Source organism: Tachypleus tridentatus, chromosome 9 (assembly GCF_004210375.1).
Source record: "Tachypleus tridentatus isolate NWPU-2018 chromosome 9, ASM421037v1, whole genome shotgun sequence".
Lineage (NCBI taxonomy): Eukaryota > Metazoa > Arthropoda > Merostomata > Xiphosura > Limulidae > Tachypleus > Tachypleus tridentatus.
This window is the reverse complement of record NC_134833.1, coordinates 162,106,079-162,124,923: the sequence shown is the minus strand read 5'-3', so window position 1 is coordinate 162,124,923 and position 18,845 is coordinate 162,106,079. Positions and strand designations below refer to the sequence as shown.

General features: G+C 33.8%; 1 protein-coding gene across 1 annotated transcript; it reads right to left on the bottom strand.

The window, feature by feature from the left end:
* Nucleotides 1–15,685: 15,685 nt before the first annotated feature.
* On the bottom strand, nucleotides 15,686–17,811 carry LOC143227554 (protein FAM200C-like). Its single transcript, XM_076458986.1, has 3 exons — nucleotides 17,795–17,811; nucleotides 16,450–16,822; nucleotides 15,686–16,360 (listed from the first exon to the last, which is right to left on the bottom strand). The coding sequence occupies exons 1-3, from the start codon at nucleotides 17,809–17,811 to the stop codon at nucleotides 15,686–15,688; spliced, it is 1,065 nt and encodes a 354-aa protein (XP_076315101.1).
* Between the last annotated feature and the right edge of the window lie 1,034 nt (nucleotides 17,812–18,845).

The following is an 18,845-nucleotide window of genomic DNA, read 5'->3' as shown; positions in this document are numbered from 1 at the left end:
CGGTAGTAACAAGATAGTCAATACTATAGTAGAACACAGTCAATATAACGGTAGTAACACGATAGTCAATAGTATATTAAACAAACAGTCAATATAACGGTAGTAACAAGATAGTCAATAGTATGGTAGAAAACAGTCAATATAACGGTAGTAACAAGATAGTCAATAGTATATTAAACAAACAGTCAATATAACGGTAGTAACACGATAGTCAATAGTATATTAAACAAACAGTCAATATAACGGTAGTAACAAGATAGTCAATAGTATGGTAGAAAACAGTCAATATAACGGTAGTAACAAGATAGTCAATAGTATGGTAGAAAACAGTCAATATAACGGTAGTAACAAGATAGTCAATACTATGGTAGAACACAGTCAATATAACGGTAGTAACACGATAGTCAATAGTATATTAAACAAACAGTCAATATAACGGTAGTAACAAGATAGTCAATACTATGGTAGAACACAGTCAATATAACGGTAGTAACACGATAGTCAATAGTATATTAAACAAACAGTCAATATAACGGTAGTAACAAGATCGTCAATAGTATGGTAGAAAACAGTCAATATAACGGTAGTAACACGATAGTCAATAGTATATTAAACAAACAGTCAATATAACAGTAGTAACAAGATAGTCAATACTATGGTAGAACACAGTCAATATAACGGTAGTAACACGATAGTCAATAGTATATTAAACAAACAGTCAATATAACGGTAGTAACACGATAGTCAATAGTATATTAAACAAACAGTCAATATAACGGTAGTAACAAGATAGTCAATAGTATGGTAGAAAACAGTCAATATAACGGTAGTAACAAGATAGTCAATACTATGGTAGAACACAGTCAATATAACGGTAGTAACACGATAGTCAATAGTATATTAAACAAACAGTTGGTCAAGACAACAGAAGTAATCAGTCAATACTACAAAAGATAACAACAGATAATTAAAATTGTAACAGGAACCAGAAATTAGAGACCAAGGTGTAAAACAGTCGGTCAAATAACAGTTGTAACCTGAAGTCAGAGCGTAATAGAATATACAATGTAATAGTTGTAAATATACAGTCAAAACTATAGTAGAAAACATTCGGTAAAACATGATAGAGTCAGTTTGGACTAAAGTAGACATAATCTAAGTCTTCCTGTTGGGACACTTCAGTCACAGTGGCGACTCGAGACTGTAAAAACTTTATCTCCTGAGTTAACCCCAGCTACTAGTACCAGTAGATGTGTTAACAGTCTACTGTTTCTAGTTTCCTCGAATTATGAGCTCCAGTTCTGGAAGTTAAATAAAACTTTTATTGATGTGTACTGTCATTGTATAACATTATGTTCATTGTATAACATTATGTTACTATACGAAATACTACGTAACAGTCACACAATTTATGACGAAGTCTACAATATTCTCTATTTCAACTAATATATTACGTTTTATGTGTTATCTAAGAAACAGTTTCGTTTGATACTAAAATCTTCCTATCTGTAAAAGTTAATTTCATGTCTGATCTTTAATAAACGTTAACTGTTATATTATTTACATTATTTGTTTTAAACAATTCAAATAAAACCGACGTAATACAACTTTATTAAAACAACAAGTACTGGTTTCTTTTGACGTTACGCACGAAAATTACTTTTCTTGAGATATGTGGTTAACGTGTTAAAGACTGGTTTTACCAGTCAGTGGTACTTGTCAGAAATATTCATATTGAAGTATCTTTGCCTAGAATAACTGACACTAAAGATTTGTGAAAAAGTAATACATTTCTAACGACTGATTGTCCATATTATTAGATGTATCTCGCTATGTATGTGATCAGTAGATTGATTTATGGATTACTCTAGACTTCTAATATTGACAAATAAGATTGATTTTTGGAGTGAAATAAAGTCTAGTTAATTATTTCATTATACGTTATTATAACAACATTGTGCATAGTTACATAATAGAGCCTTGTTATGTAATAACCTATAGCTTGTACATTGATATCCAACAACCTGGATGTAATATATTCTTATCCTACAGGTTAAACACTGTTATTCAATGATCTACACTTTAGACATTGTCATTCAATGTGTTATGTATTGATATCCCATACTTTACAGGTTATAAATTGTTATCCAATAACCCATAAGTTTTACATCATTGTTCAATAAGCTACAGGTTACATATTGTTCTCCAATAAGCTACAGGTTACATATTGTTATCCAATAAGCTACAGGTTATACATTGTTATCCAATAACCTATAAGTTATACATCATTGTTTAATAACCTACAGGTTACATATTGTACTCCAATAAGCTACAGGTTACATATTGTTATCCAATAAGCTACAGGTTATACATTGTTATCCAATAACCTATAAGCTATACATCATTGTTTAATAACCTACAGGTTACATATTTTTCTCCAATAAGCTACAGGTTACATATTGTTATCCAATAAGCTACAGGTTATACATTGTTATCCAATAACCTATAAGTTATACATCATTGTTTAATAACCTATAGGTTACATATTGTAATGCAATAACCTACAGGTTACATATTGTTATCCAATAACCTACAGGTTACATATTGTTATCCAATAAGCTGCAGGTTATACGTAGAAGTTCAAAACATTTTAGTAATTACTTAACATTTAATTCTTATATTAAGTTAAAACTGATCTAAGACATAGTTTTCCAAATCTAAATTCACCGTCTTTACCTTCATAAACAACACTAATTAAACCAATATATTGATAAATATACTAGCAGAAAAGTCGCCCTACCAGCTGTTATTTGTGATAGCTCTTCCAGAGGCGTTGTTGAGAATTTGACCAAATTCATTTAGTATGACAGTCCTTCTCTATAGAACATAAGTAATGTCTCTGAACGTTTGTTACTGACTAAAGAATACTTAAGTCTCTTACTTGTATAAACATAAGTTAATTTGTTTTACAAAACTTGTGTTAAATTCAATGTTCCTGTCTTACAACGTCCTCCCTTCGTAAAGGTTTGGTTGTAAGTTAGATGGTTTATATAGTCCTTATTCATAACTCAGTTCTGTAACTGTCTTGTTGGAGATAGTCTTAGGCATGGGTGGGCAACTGAGTTTTCATAGTAGCTACAACTGTGGCTAATGTTGGCCACACTAATCAAAAACCAAAGAAAAGAAAGATGCTAGTTTAATGAAAATAATTGTATTTCAACTAACCTTCGATGTGAACATTGATTGGGGTTTTCATCAACAAGTTTCATGAAAGTTGGGTTAATATCTATGTTCAATGAACATCTTAGCTCTGCCTCTAAATTTATGTCAGAGAGATCTGTATCTAGACTTGAGAAAATCTAGCGAAAAAAATGTTGACTGACACGCCCATGTGGATCCAAACATGGGAAATAATATTGAAATTGCTATCTTTAAATTTGGAAGACTCTCATTTGTCAGAATAGTAACATGTTTATGATAGAACATTTTTGTTTACCTTTTACGTGTTCTACACTTTGTAGGGTAAGTATTTCATCTTCAAATACACACTTATACAAAGACAAAAAAAGATGTAATTTCCCTACTGAAACTTCCTGAGTCAAATTGAAATTGATCGTTCAAAAATTCCAATATCAATTTCAAATTTTAAATTCGGAAAACATGATTCAAATTTTTGAGGCAGATTTTTGATCCATTTACATGGAGACCATCTTTAGCATCAGCGAAATCATGGCCCTTACTTGTAGAAAACTATTCAAATTTGCAAAATGTGTCAAATCATTCTTTTGTATTGTTCCGCAAAGAAGTTTAGCTTTAACTGAAATTCATGAACAGACTGTGATTGCTCGCTTATTATTTTACCTCTTCCTGAAGCTTCGTATTCAAATTATTCAAATGAGCCATCATGTCCTACAGAAAGTGCAAATCACGATGCCATGACAAAGTTCTAATTTCAGGAAGGTTTTCAATCTTACTTTTTCTAATAAGATTCTACTTTATTTGAAGAAATAATGAAATAAATCGTTCTAAGACATTATCTCTATTTAACCATCTTACATTTGCAAAATCAGTAAGATCATCATATGTACAGTCACTGCTTTTCTTTAAATACTCAACAAACTGTTGATGGATGAGAGAGCTTCCGCTTCTAATATAATTCACATTTTTTACAAAAATGTCCATCAAATTTTTCGGTTCATCACTTTCAGACATCTAAATACAATAATGTTTCTAATGCAAAATTCAATGGAAAGACGGTAGCGTGGACTTCACATTATGTGCAATTAAATGCTGCTTCAAAGAAAAACAAATCCTAATTTCACCGCAGTCCTTGGGGAGCGCCATCTGTTGTGACAGAAACCATTTTTTTAAATCCAGATTGAATTTTTTTGACATTTCAATAAATTTTTCAAAAATATCGTGTTCACATGTTCGATCTCGTAATCCACAAAGGCAAAATATTTTTTCCCTCACTTGAAGATCTGAAGTTACATGTCGAACCCAAAATATCAACTGCGCAGTGTCACTAACATCTGTTGGCTCATCTGGTGCTAAAGAAAAATACAAACAGTCCTTTAGTTGTTCAAGCAACTGATTTTCTATGTCTTTTACTAACTTCAGAATTCTGCAGACAATTGTTCTTCGACTTAATTGCAAATTATTTGAAGAATATCATATTTTATTTTTGAATCATAATTCCCCAGCAGAATTTGAATGACTACAATCAATATTTCTTTTATTAGTTCAGCATCAGAAAATGATTTCTTTTTTATAGCTAGAATCCAAGCTATTTTATAGCTAGCTAACGTAACTAGTTTTATCGACGATAAAAATCTATTTAAGCCTCCCTTTTGTTCATGAAGTTGTGCTTTCGACGGATAATTTCATTCATGCGATTTTTGCTCTCGACTGGAAATTTTACATCAAATTCGTTGTGAAAATTGTTAAAGTGTTGCTGAAGGTTGTAAACTTTATTATTACTAAAAACTTTGTTACACAAAACACACACTGGTTTATTATTTGCTTCAATCACTGCAAATTTCAACTTACAACTTTCATTAATTTCTTGTTTCACGTTCTTCTAGTCACGTGACATTCTCTTTTCGTCAGTAACGCCAGAATCAATTAAACTGTCTTTATTTTTGAATGTTCACCATCATGTGGATTATTTTGTTTTCGAATTATCCACTTATCCATATTATGGGATTAAAAATAAAATATATTTAAACACTTGAAAGTTGCACAATAAAAATAGTTTGAAAGCACATGCAAAACAACGCACACTCGATAACAAACATTTAAACTAGACTGACGTGACAAAATGGGCGGAGTCTGTGGCAATGATGAAGCGCGACATTATCAATGACTTGAGGCAGTGCAGTCGCTAATTACCAAATATGCGATAAAAATAAATGATTGAAAAATTTATTCCTAAACTCGAGCTGGCCATATGTGACCAGTGCCAATATCGATCGCCATTGTGTAATGTAATCATATTAACTGAATAAAACATAACGAAAGTTCTTTTTTTTTTCCTGTTATTTTCAACTGGTTCACCGCTGGGACAGCAGTAAATCTAGGGATTTACAACACTAAGGCCCGGCATAGCCAGGTGGTTAATGTGCTCGAATAATAATACCTGAGGGTCCCGGGTTCGAATCCCTGTCACAACATACATACTCGTCCTTTCAGCCGTGAGGGCGTTATAAGGTACAGCCAATCACACTATTCACTGGTAAAAGAGCAGCCCAATAGTTGGCGGTGGGTGGTGATGACTAGCTGCCTTCCTTCTAGTTTAAATTACTAAATTAGGGACGGCTAGCGCAGATAGCCCTCGTGTAACTTTGCAGAAAATTCTAAACGAATAATACAACACTAAAATCAGGGATTCAGTTCCTTTCGGTGAACACAGCAGATAGCCAAATATAAGAAAACACAGAAACACACTTTTGAATTGTATAATTGGATTAAAGTCCCAAGTCCCAAAGAGAATCGCACCCAGAATGAAAGAAAGTGACAATAGCCTAGACTGAAGAAAATTTGTTAACAACTTAACAGACATAAAATCATCGTTTGTTGATGTTGTGTTCATTTTTATTTTTATATTTTCTTGTAATTGTGTTGTAGTTCGATTGGAAAACAGTTTTTAATAGAACAAGAGAAAATAGGTTTAGATAATTTTTTACTCGCTCGTTGAAGTTTAATTTTGTCGAAAAGACCTGTGTGTTCGACTTTGCCTTAGGCCTTATGAGCCTAATTAAGTGCTTGAGAGGTAGAATACAATAATCGATAATATCTGTAAAAAAACAAACATAAATTAATATAAAACAGGTTTAAAACTTTTTACATATGTTAAACAAAAGGATACGATAAACAATAGTTTAAAATGACTTCTTGGTTATGATTATATTAAAGTACAATTTTTATTACACGCCAGTGATTGCAAGTGCAATCAAAGTTTGTGCAGAGCTCTTTGAATCCAAAGAAAGATAAAATTTACAAGTTTATAAAATATAATTATTGTATAAACAAGTTTCAAAAATAATCATCAGAAATCTTAAATATTTAAAAGCTAAAATCTGCTACAAACTTCAGGATTTGCCGCTAGTTTGTAATGATTATCAAAATACTTTGTAAGATATCTGGAACAAGGATTAGTTATAAATACGAGTGGTTCAGTAAGTTGGTAAATTAGGGCTAAATCAGTCAGTTTTATTTTCAGTGATAAAGTGTTGGTAAGGTATTTAGTTTAGGTATTTGAATTAGTGTTAGTTGTTGTGTATATTTAGTTACTTAATGTGTTAGCTGCTAAATTATAAGTTTATTTTCACTTTGCTCATAGTACAGTTAGAAAAATATTTAGATTTATAAATTTAGGCCTACAAGTTTGAACAATGCTCAAGTGAAATGTAAACATGTTGAGGAAGAAAGAAACTGATTTGTTATAGTTTCGCGGACTTTACTTACACTAAATAATTTAAAAGAACTTGCCCAGTAAAATAACAACGTTTCAACACCATTCATTTCCTGTGTTTTATGTATTAGCACAAAGTTATATAGTGAACTGTCTGCACTTGTCTAACAAGAGGAACTGAGCCCCGGACATTTTAACTTTGTAAGTCTATGAACTTATCATTGAGGTATCTTTAGAATGTAAAACCACATTAAATTACACTACAGTAATAAAGCCAGACCAATACTAAATCGAATACTCCCTTGTTTTGTTCTTTATTTCTGATTATTTCTGAGATCTGTACCTAATGATTGAATTGTAATTTAGCACATTAAATAGTATGATTACAACAGATAACAGCACTACTGTTACTTCATTTGTATGAGCTCGGTTGTTTATTATTAGTTTTAATAACAGACATACTGAGGCCTGCCTTAAGTGAGAAGGCTCGAATCCAGGATTATCATGTCTAATTTCGTAAAATACTGATTACTAGATGGCGTAGTTTCATTAAACTAAGTGGTCATCCTTAGACATTTCGAGAACTTAAATAATTAGAAGAATGTATCAGGTCATCCCATAGACAATAACGTTTTTTTTAGGATATGGTGGATATTTTAAATGTATATTTCTTGGCTAAATGAAGTTATTCTCAAAGTCGTACAAGTTATATGTTATGATTTGATAGCATTAAATGTAAGCTAGTTCATTTCCTTGCGAGTTTTTGTTTTATTTATTTTAGAAGCCCTAATTATCGTGATGGCAGAGGAACACATAAGATATATAATGTTTTACAAGTTCAGAAAAGAGAAAAGTGTTACTGAAACTATGTGCAGCATTCAAGAAGTGTCCAGCAACGATATTCTGAATGTCAGGAAGTGTCAAAGATGGTTCAATAAGTTTAGAACTGGTGTTTGACAGATACGCCTCACACTGAATTCCCTACTCAGTTTGATAATGACCTGCTTCTAACAACACTTAAGGAGGATTGTGTTGTAACTGTTGAAGAATTAGCCCAGAAACTCGGGTCATCTCCATCCTCTGTTCATCAACATTTGTAACAACTTGGTAGAGTTTCAAAGTTTGGAAACTGTGTACCACGTGAGTTGTCAGCTGATAATCTAAGAGAACAAGCAGACATCTGTACATGTCTTCACTATCATGAACTTCAAACTTCGTTTTTGAACTGCCTAGTAACTGGAGATGAGAAATTAGTATTCTATCAAAATGTTAAGCACCACCAACAGTGGGTTAGTGCTGGAGAACCAGCGACACCACAGCCAAAAGAGAACCTGTACCATAGGAAGGTTTTGCTTCGTGTTTGGTTGGATAAAGGTGATGTAATACATTTTGAGTTCTTACAACCAAACTAGACAATCACTGCTGAGAGATTCTGTCACCAACTGGATCGATTTAACAGTGCACTCAAAAACAGGCCTGCTCTTTGGTGAACCGGAAAGGAATTACAAAAGGGTCAGGAACCGATGGAGGGTATTAGAAAAGGGTCAGGAATCGATGAAGGGTATTACAAAAAGGTCAGGAACCGATGGAGGGTATTACAAAAGGGTCAGGAACCGATGGAGGGTTTTACAAAAGGGTCAGAAACCGATGGAGAGTTTTACAAAAGGGTCAGGAACCGATGGAGGGTATTACAAAAGGGTCAGGAATCGATGGAGGGTTTTACAAAAGGGTCAGGAACCGATGGAGGGTATTACAAAATGGTCAGGAACCGATACATAACTGAATGGGATTGTTTCGATGCTTGTTCAGGTTTCTAAAGTAGGCTCATAATTATAGTTTCCACAATAATTTTAACATAAAATACGCATAGCAAATCAGTATAAATATTTTGATCATGTAATATCGATTAATTATATACAATTGTTCTTACTGATTATTCTATAACCTTCCTAAAATAATTTGAAACTCAAATTTAGATCTTAAAAAATGAATTATGTACAACATAATTTAGATTAAGCAACGAAAAATAGCCGGTTCATCAAAATGTAATTCATATGTTCATAATATTGAATAGTAATTTATATTAACAGTACGCTATTCATATTCAACACCACACTGACACGTGTATCTTAACACCAAGCTCCACATTACTGTTAGCACCAGTTGGTTCGTTATTGTTGATATGAAGTAATATATTATTGTTGAAATAAATTAATATATTATTCTTGATTTAAAGTAATATATTATTGTCAATATCCAATATGCTGTACATTATTGTTGATATGAAGTAGTACATTATTGTTGATATCAAGTAATTAATTATTGTTGATATGAAGTAATGCATTATTGTTGATATCAAGTGATACATTATTGTTGATATCAAGTAATGCATTATTGTTGATATCAAGTAATACATTATTGTTGATATGAAGTAGTATATTATTGTTGATATCAAGTAATACATTATTGTTGATATCAAGTAATGCATTATTGTTGATATCAAGTAATGCATTATTGTTGATATCAAGTAGTGCATTATTGTTGATATCAAGTAATACATTATTGTTGATATGAAGTAGTATATTATTGTTGATATCAAGTAATACATTATTGTTGATATGAAGTAGTACATTATTGTTGATACCAAGTAATACATTATTGTTGATATCAAGTAGCACATTATTGTTGATATCAAGAAATACATTGTTGTTGATATCAAGTAGTACATTATTGTTTGTTTGTTTGTTTTGAATTTCGCACAAAGCTACTCGAGGGCTATCTGTGCTAGCCGTCCCTAATTTAGCAGTGTAAGACTAGAGGGAAGGGAGCTAGTCATCACCACCCACCGCCAACTCTTGGGCTACTCTTTTACCAACGAATATTGGGATTGCCCATAACATTATAACTCCCCCACGGCTGAAAGGGCGAGTATGTTTGGCGCGACGGGGATGCGAACTTGTAACTCTCAGATTACGAGTCGCACACCTGAACACGCTTGGCCATGCCGGGCCGTTCCTGAAGAAACGAATATTTATATATTATTGAAATCCCATCTTTGTAACTGTATTTAGATTTGTTTGGTCTGATGTAAATAATATAAATATACAGTAAATACACGTAGTGTACACTGAACGTTATTAAGGTTTGTCTGTTTCAAATATTTCTAACAATTAACTTGTTAGTAAATATAACACTGGTTTACAAAAAATTTTTTTGTCTGAGGCAAGAATGTGAATAGGTGTTTTTTTACTAATTTGGGTGTGCTGAATTCAAATTTATAAACAGTTTTGCTCTATCACCTCTAGTTTTCTGGCTTTTAAATAGTCTCATTTTAGTATATACAGAGTATATACGTGCTTATTTCAACAGTTGCAGCAGCTTATTACAGATAAAACAGGATAGATAAAGAACATTGACGGAATAAATATACTTGGATGACACTACAGACTGACTTAAATGCTTCCCATACTCTCAGTTCCTTTAAGGTAAGAAGCTCCTCAAAATCAGTATCCTTCAGCACTTCTCGGATTTGAGGTCCGACAAAGATGCCCTCTTTGAGCTTAGCAGCACTGAGACCTGGGAACACAGTAGACAAGTGTTGGAAGGCAGCACCATTTTTGTTCATGGCCTTCACGAAATTCTTCATCAAACCCAGCTTGATGTGAAGAGGAGGAAGAAGCACCTTCTTCATGTCAACCAGAAGATTCTCCTTGACGCTGTGTTCGCCAGGAACGAAAGTGCTTCTAGACCCCCAGTCTTTCTGCTTGTAATGCTGGGATACAGCTCGACTATCCCAGAGACAGAGAAAGCAACAGTACTTTGTGAAGCCCGCTTGCATACCCATAAGAAGACCAATGACCTTGAGGTCCCCACACAGACTCCACTGGTACTGGTTGTACTTAACAGCTTCTAAAAGAAGCTCCATATTGTCATAGGACTCCTTTAGATGGACAGAGTGTGCAGTGGGAATGCTGGGATATTTATTCCCGTTGTGCAGAAGCACAGCCTTGAGACTTCGCTTGGAAGAGTCTATGATAAGACGCCAGTCTGAAGGATTATGTGACAAACCAAGGAAAGTGAACAAGCCAGGTACATTTGTGCAGTAGCACAGCCTTGAGACTTCGCTTGGAAGAGTCTATGAAAAGACGCCAGTCTGAAGGATTATGTGGCAAACCAAGGAAAGTGAACAAGCCAGGTACATTTGTACAGTAGCACAACTTGTTTTCCATGTCGAAAAATGAAGCAAGGTCTTTGTTCCGATTCCTGAAACTGGTGATCCTTACATCTTCCTGGACTAGGTTCCACTGTTTAAACCGAGAAGCCAAGAGCTCTGACTGCTGTTTTGACAGATACAAATCACGAGCAAGGTCATTCAGGTCTTCTTGCGTGATCCAGTGTGGCTCGTTGCCACTTGTTCCTGAATAAGAAGAGTCAATATCTTCGGAAGAGATTGACTTGGCAGAATCTTCCCTTGGAGGCATTTCTTCATCTGATGAGGAAAGAAGATCCTTATTTACTGGATGTGTTGGGACAGGAAGATCATCTGAAAGAGGAACGGGTCTCATAGCAGATGGAAGGTTGGGATATTTGTTCTTTTTTCTAGAAGATCCATTGAAACCAGTTATATTTGTTAGACAAAAATAACAATCATCTGCATGGCTTCGTGGCTCTCTCCAAACCATCGGGACTGCAAAGTTGAAAGCCGCTTTCTTGCCATTAAACCAAGCAGTTGGTTCATTGTCGCAGGGTTTACAACAGATGTGTGGAGCCCAAGATTTGTCCTGATCACCAATTTTACGGTCAAAATAATGAAAGTAGGCAGTTCTGAGGAGGGAAGTGATGGTTCGACGCTGTGCAACTGTCGTGGAGTCCCCACACACGTAGCAGAAAGAATTGGCCTTGTTGAGGCATCCTCGGTGTTTTGACGAGCTTGAAGCCATTGGAGAATCTGAAAAAAAACAAAGTAAAATTAAATCATATGTAAGGCAATAATAATTATGTGCGTCGTTGGAAATTGTAATACAAATATATACCCAAAAGATTGTGTAACACAATTGTCGAGGGACACCAACCTCCTGCGCTGACTGCCAGTGCACTACTGGCTGTTGATTGAGACGTGTTGGCTACGCTTAACTGCCAAAATCCGTCTTGATATATAGCTATATATATATATAATGTAATGTTATCACTTACATTTATTGCATAATAACTAAAAAACAAGACATAAGTCACACAATATTAGAAATTAACCCTGAATGCATATAGGCCTTTATGTACAGTATGTGTACAAAATGTACAGTATGCATATCTAAAAAACTAGAGGTGATGAGTAAAAACGGATTTAAAATCTGAATTCAGCACCCCCAAATTAGGTTAAAACAGCTATTTTCGTGCTTGCCTCAATTTCTTTGTAAACCAGTGTAATATAGAGCTTCACGTTATTTATGTTACTACCTATAATTCACAAAGTTTATACAGAACAACACCACAAGAAACCTTGTTTACAAACCTGAACAAACAGCTAAACAGTGTGCTGTTGTTTTGTATCTGTTTCCATTCCCGCTACAACACCCGTAAATACATCTGAGACTGCCTAGATAGTAGGAATATACGGGGAAGTTTCCTTTATAACCTCAGGTGGAGACGTGCAATCATGCCCTGTAAAACTATGATTCGGTCAATGTGATTTTAAAACTGTATATGGTAAATTTAACAAACCTTGAAAGACCAAACTTACGGTATGAAAATAGTTTCATGTGTTGTAATTATAGCAAAAAAATTATTAACCTAGCGTTAATTGATTCTTACAGCTGAGGTGTTATAAAACACAGTTGTCTTTAGGGTAATTCGCTGACATGAACCATTTGTATAACTTGACATAAAAATTCCAGACTTCTATTTAGCAAACAATCTAAAAAACAGTGGTGTAATACCAATAATAAGAGATTTTTGTAATGTTCTTTATAAACAAATTAACCAAGTGACGTCACCAGAAGTTACGACATCAGTTTTTGTTAAATCTTTCTCCTTCGTTACCCTAGAACTGACTGAGACAGAATAATTTGTAATTAACCATGGACAATTTGTATAGATTAGTTTGATATCAAGTAGTATATTATTGTTGATATCAAAAAGTATATTATTGTTGATATCAAGTAATACATTATTGTTGATATCAAGTAGTACATTATTGTTGATATGAAGTAGTACATTATTGTTGATATGAAGTAGTACATTATTGTTGACATCAGGTAATACATTATTGTTGATATGAAGTGATACATTATTGTTGATATGAAGTAGTACTTTATTGTTGACATCAGGTAATACATTATTGTTGATATGAAGTGATACATTATTGTTGATATGAAGTAGTACTTTATTGTTGATATCAAGTAGTACATTATTGTTCATATAAAGTAGTACTTTATTTTTGATATCAAGTAATACATTATTCTTGTCATCAAGTAATACATTATTGTTGATACCAAGTGGTACGTTATTGTTGATATCAAGTAATACATTATTGTTCATATGAAGTAGTACTTTATTGTTGATAACAAGTAATACATTATTGTTGATATGAAGTAGTACTTTATTGTTGATATGAAGTAGTGCATTATTGTTGACATCAAGTAATACATTATTGTTGATATCAAGTAATACATTATTGTTGATATGAAGTAGTACATTATTTTTGATACCAAGTGGTACGTTATTGTTGATATCAAGTGGTACATTATTGTTGATATGAAATAGTACGTTATTGTTGATATCAAGTAGTACATTATTGTTGACATCAAGTAATACATTATTGTTGATATGAAGTAGTAGATTATTGTTGATACGAAGTAGTACATTATTGCTGATATCAAGTAATACATTATTGTTGATATGAAGTAATACATTATTGTTGATATCAAGTAGTACATTATTGTTGACATCAAGTGGTACATTATTGTTGATATGAAATAGTACGTTATTGTTGATATCAAGTAGTACATTATTGTTGACATCAAGTAATACATTATTGTTGATATGAAGTAGTAGATTATTGTTGATATCAAGTAGTACATTATTGTTGATATCAAGTAATACATTATTGTTGACATCAAGTAGTACTTTATTGTTGATACCAAGTGATACATTATTGTTGATATAAAGTAATACATTATTTTTGATATCAAGTAATACATTATTGTTGTCATCAAGTAACACATTATTGTTGATATCAAGTAGCACATTATTGTTGATATGAAGTAAATCATTATTGTTTATATGAAGTAAATCATTATTGTTGATATGAAGAAGTACATTTTTGTTGATACCAAGTGGTACATTATTGTTGGTATCAAGTAATACATTATTGTTGATATGAAGTAGTATATTATTGTTGATATCAAGAAATACATTGTTGTTGATATCAAGTAGTAATTATTGTTTGTTTTGAATTTTGCACAAAGCTACTCGAGGGCTATCTGTGCTAACCGTCCCTAATTTAGCAGTGTAAGACTAGAGGGAAGGGAGCTAGTCATCACCACCCACCGCCAAATCTTCGGCTACTCTTTACCAACGAATAGTGGTATTGCCCGTAACATTATAACGCCCCCACGGCTGAAAGGGCGAATATGTTTGGCGAGACGGGGATGCGAACCCGTAACTCTCAGATTACGAGTCGCACACCTTAACACGCTTGGCCATGTCGGGCCGTTCCTGAAGAAACGAATATTTATATATTATTGAAATCCCATCTTTCTAACTGTATTTAGATTTGTTTGGTCTAATGTAAATAATATAAATATACAATAAATACACGTAGTGTACACTGAACGTTATTAAGGTTTGTCTGTTTCAAATATTTCTAACAATTAACTTGTCAGTAAATATAATACAGAACTTTACGTTATTTATGTTACTACCTATAATTCACAAAGCTTATACAGAACAACACCACAGGAAACCTTGTTCACAAACCTGAAGAAACAGCTAAACAGTGTGCTGTTGTTTTGTATCTGTTTCCATTCCCGCTACAACACCCGTAAATACATCTGAGACTGCCTAGATCAGTAGTTTTTAACCTTTTTCAGTGTTTGCACCCCTTTCAAATCAGTAATCATTTCTCGCATCCCCTGGAAACTTAAATATAAAAAAAGCTAAAAATACAAAGTTGATGTAATCAAAAATTTTTTTTTAATCTTCATACATACAGCATACCTTTTTTCAAGACAAAAATTCAGGGTACATAATGAAAAATTAATTTCAATTTTGTTAATGATGTTTTTATTTAGCCTGTAATGCACAGTAAACTTAGTGACTTCGTTGCTGCTGTTTTTTCTCTATGATGGCATCAAATCTTGGCGTCTTTGTACTGAGTGCCACTCGCATGTCATGTTCAGAATTCAGCCGATTTCTGCATTTTGTTTGGATGTGAAGTAGACAAGAAAATCCTTGTTCACACAAGTAAGTAGTTGCAAATGGTACCAGCACTTCAAGAGCTTTCTTCGCTAATGCAGGGTATGCTTCCAGCTGAGAAGCCCAGAAGTGTTCCAGCTGACTATTGGTGAACTCCATTTGGATTTCACGATTGTGTCTAAGGTCGATGAGATCTTCCTTGATGCCGCTGACATCTTCCAAATTCTGCATGAAAGGATTCAGGATCCAGTTGTCACAGGTTTGCAGCTCTCCACACGAGAAGTAACCCTCAAATGAAGTACGCAGCATCTGCATATGTTCAACAACTTTTGCAACAAAGTCTGGATGCAGTGTAGAATTTTATGTGACTTTCTCTTCCAGGCAGGGGAAATTTGCCAAATTCCCCATCTTCACACGCTTTATCCACAAGACAAGTTTTTCTTTGAATGCAGCCAATTTCGCGCTTGCAGTCACAATGTTGAGTCCCCTTCCTTGCAGAGAGAGATTGAGTTCATTGATAGCTAAAAACACATCAGCCAAATAGGCAAGCATCTGAACAAAACTAGGTTCTTTGAAATATATAGCCAGTTCTTGTACCCTTTCACGGAGAAACTGATGAATTTCTCCTCTCAGTTCAAACACACGAAACAGCACACGACCACGTGACAACCACCTCACTTCAGTGTGGTACAAAAGAACAGTGTGTTCCTGACCCATTTCCTCACAAAGTGACTGAAACAATCGATGGTTCAAAGCTCGGCTGCGAATAAAGTTTACAACCTTGACATAAATATCCAGAGTTTTCTTGAGATCTGGGGGCAATGTCTTTGCTGCAAGAGAGTGACGATGAAGAAAGCAGTGAGTGATTTTCAGATTAGGAACTTCTTTCCTCATTAATGCAGCAAACCTAGAACGATTGCCCAGCATTGCTGGTGCACCATCTGTACATATTGAACCAATTTTGTCAAGGTGAAGTTCGTTTCTTAAGAAAAATTCTTGTATTTTGTTAAGCACATCTATAGCTTGTGCAGTTGTCTTTAAGGACTGACAGAAAGGAAACTTTCTTCCACTTTTTTCTCCTTCACGTAACGAACTACTGCCAATAGCTGACAACAGTTGGATACATCTGTTGATTCATCCACTTGTAGGCTAATCTTAACTGGACTAGCCTTGATGTCAGCTACAACTTGTTCCAGGATGTCAACACTCATGTCGATGATTCGGTTATGGATTACATCATTTGACAAAGACACTTGTTGGAGTTTCTTCTCAGCTTCCTTGCCGAGAACAATCTTTGCCATTTCAAGGGCACATGGCTTGATCAGTTCCTCACCAATTGTATGGGGTTTATTTGATTTAGCAATCTGGTATGCAACTTCATAAGAAGCACGCAGTAAAGGTTTCTCTGTTGGCGAAAATCCATAAGTCGGCAATGTGCCAACCTGATCAAACCTAGCTCTTTTGACCCTTAATGTCACAATGTCATTTCCTGCATCCCTGCCACCATGTTTGTTTTGAAATGTTCATCAAGCTTTGATGGCTTCAAGTTCGCATTGGAGAAGAGTGTGCTGCACAGGATACACTGTGGACGTTGTGTCCCATCCTTCTCTGTAGTACAGGTGAAACCAAACTTGACATATTCGTCATTCCACTTTCGTTTCTTCGACATACTGCAGACAAATCTGGAAAAGAAACACATTCATTTGTAGGTGTTTTCTTTTTTTTATGAATTATCTCTAAATTATGTGAAGGAGAGACTGAAATACCTGGTTTAATCAGTAGATTTGTAGGCATGACAATACATTCTATGAAAATATTGTAACGGCTACACTGCTACAGTGATGATGTATGTTATGTAAACAACCCATCGCTCATTTAAATAAATGTGTAGAAAGCAAAATCTGAAATAATACATAACCAATCTTCCACCCTACTGTTATGCATCAGAAAAAAATAACATTGAAACAGGGAGACCATAACTCACGTGTTGATGGCACGGATGGGTGGTGTGGACTGAGACGTGATGATAACCTCCCTCTCTCTCCGTGTTGCGCACGTGTCCTGTACGCGTCCCTTCCTCGTCTATCCAAATCACATACCCGTTTGTTTACCCTGTATTGGAATCTGATGCAACTTTACCACTTCATTAGGAAATCAGGTTTAGGTTTAACTTTGTCTCGGAACACTGCTGAAGCAAAAATGTTTCTTCTTAGGAGAAATATAAAGCATACTCTTATGTAAAAATATAGATTTGCTTTAATTATTCATGGGCATCCTCGCACCCCTTGGGAATCATCTTCGCACCCCCTAGGGGTGCGGGCACCCCTGGTTAAGAACCCCTGGCCTAGATAGTAGGAATACACGGGGAAGTTTCCTTTATAATCTCAGGTGGAGACGTGCAATCATGCCCTGTAAAACTATGATTCGGTCAATGTGATTTTAAAACTGTATATGGTAAATTTAACAAACCTTGAAAGACCAAACATACGGTATGAAAATAGTTTCATGTGTTGTAATTATAGCAAAAAAATTATTAACCTAGCGTTAATTGATTCTTACAGCTGAGGTGTTATAAAACACAGTTGTCTTTAGGGTAATTCGCTGACATAGACCATTTGTATAACTTGACATAAAAATTCCAGACTTCTATTTAGCAAACAATCTAAAAGCAGTGGTGTAATACCAATAATAAGAGATTTTGTGATGTTCTTTATAAACAAATTAACCAAGTGACGTTACCAGAAGTAACGACATCAGTTTTTGATAAATCTTTCTCCTTCGTTACCCTAGAACTGACTGAGACAGAATAATTTGTAATTAACCATGGATAATTTGTATAGATTAGTTTGATATCAAATAGTATATTATTGTTGATATCAAGAAGTATATTATTGTTGATATCAAGAAGTATATTATTGTTGATATGAAGTAGTACATTATTGTTGACATCAAGTAACACATTATTGTTGATATGAAGTGCTCCTTTATTGTTGATATAAAGTAGTACTTTATTGTTGATATGAAGAAGTACATTATTGTTGATATCAAGTAATACATTATTGTTGATCTCAAGTAATACATTATTGTCGATATGAAGTAGTACTTTATTGTTGATATAAAGTAGTACATTATTGTTGATATCAAGTAATACATTATTGTTGATCGCAAGTAATACATTATTGTTGACATGAAGTAGTACTTTATTGTTGATACCAAGTGATACATTATTGTTGATATGAAGTAATACATTATTGTTGATATGAAGTAATACATTATTGTTGATATGAAGTAATACATTATTGTTGATCTCAAGTAATACATTATTGTTGATATCAAGTAATACATTATTGTTGACATCAAGTAATACATTATTGTTGATATCAAGTAACACATTATTGTTGATATCAAGTAATACATTATTGTTGACATCAAGTAATACGTTATTGTTGACATGAAGTAGTACATTATTGTTGATATGAAGTAATACATTATTGTTGATATGAAGTAATACATTATTGTT

Coding starts and splice junctions, on each gene's coding strand:
- LOC143227554 (XM_076458986.1), bottom strand. Junction 16,361..16,449: donor AAGTGGATGAATCAACAGAT/GTATCCAACTGT, acceptor CAGTCCTTAAAG/ACAACTGCACAAGCTATAGA.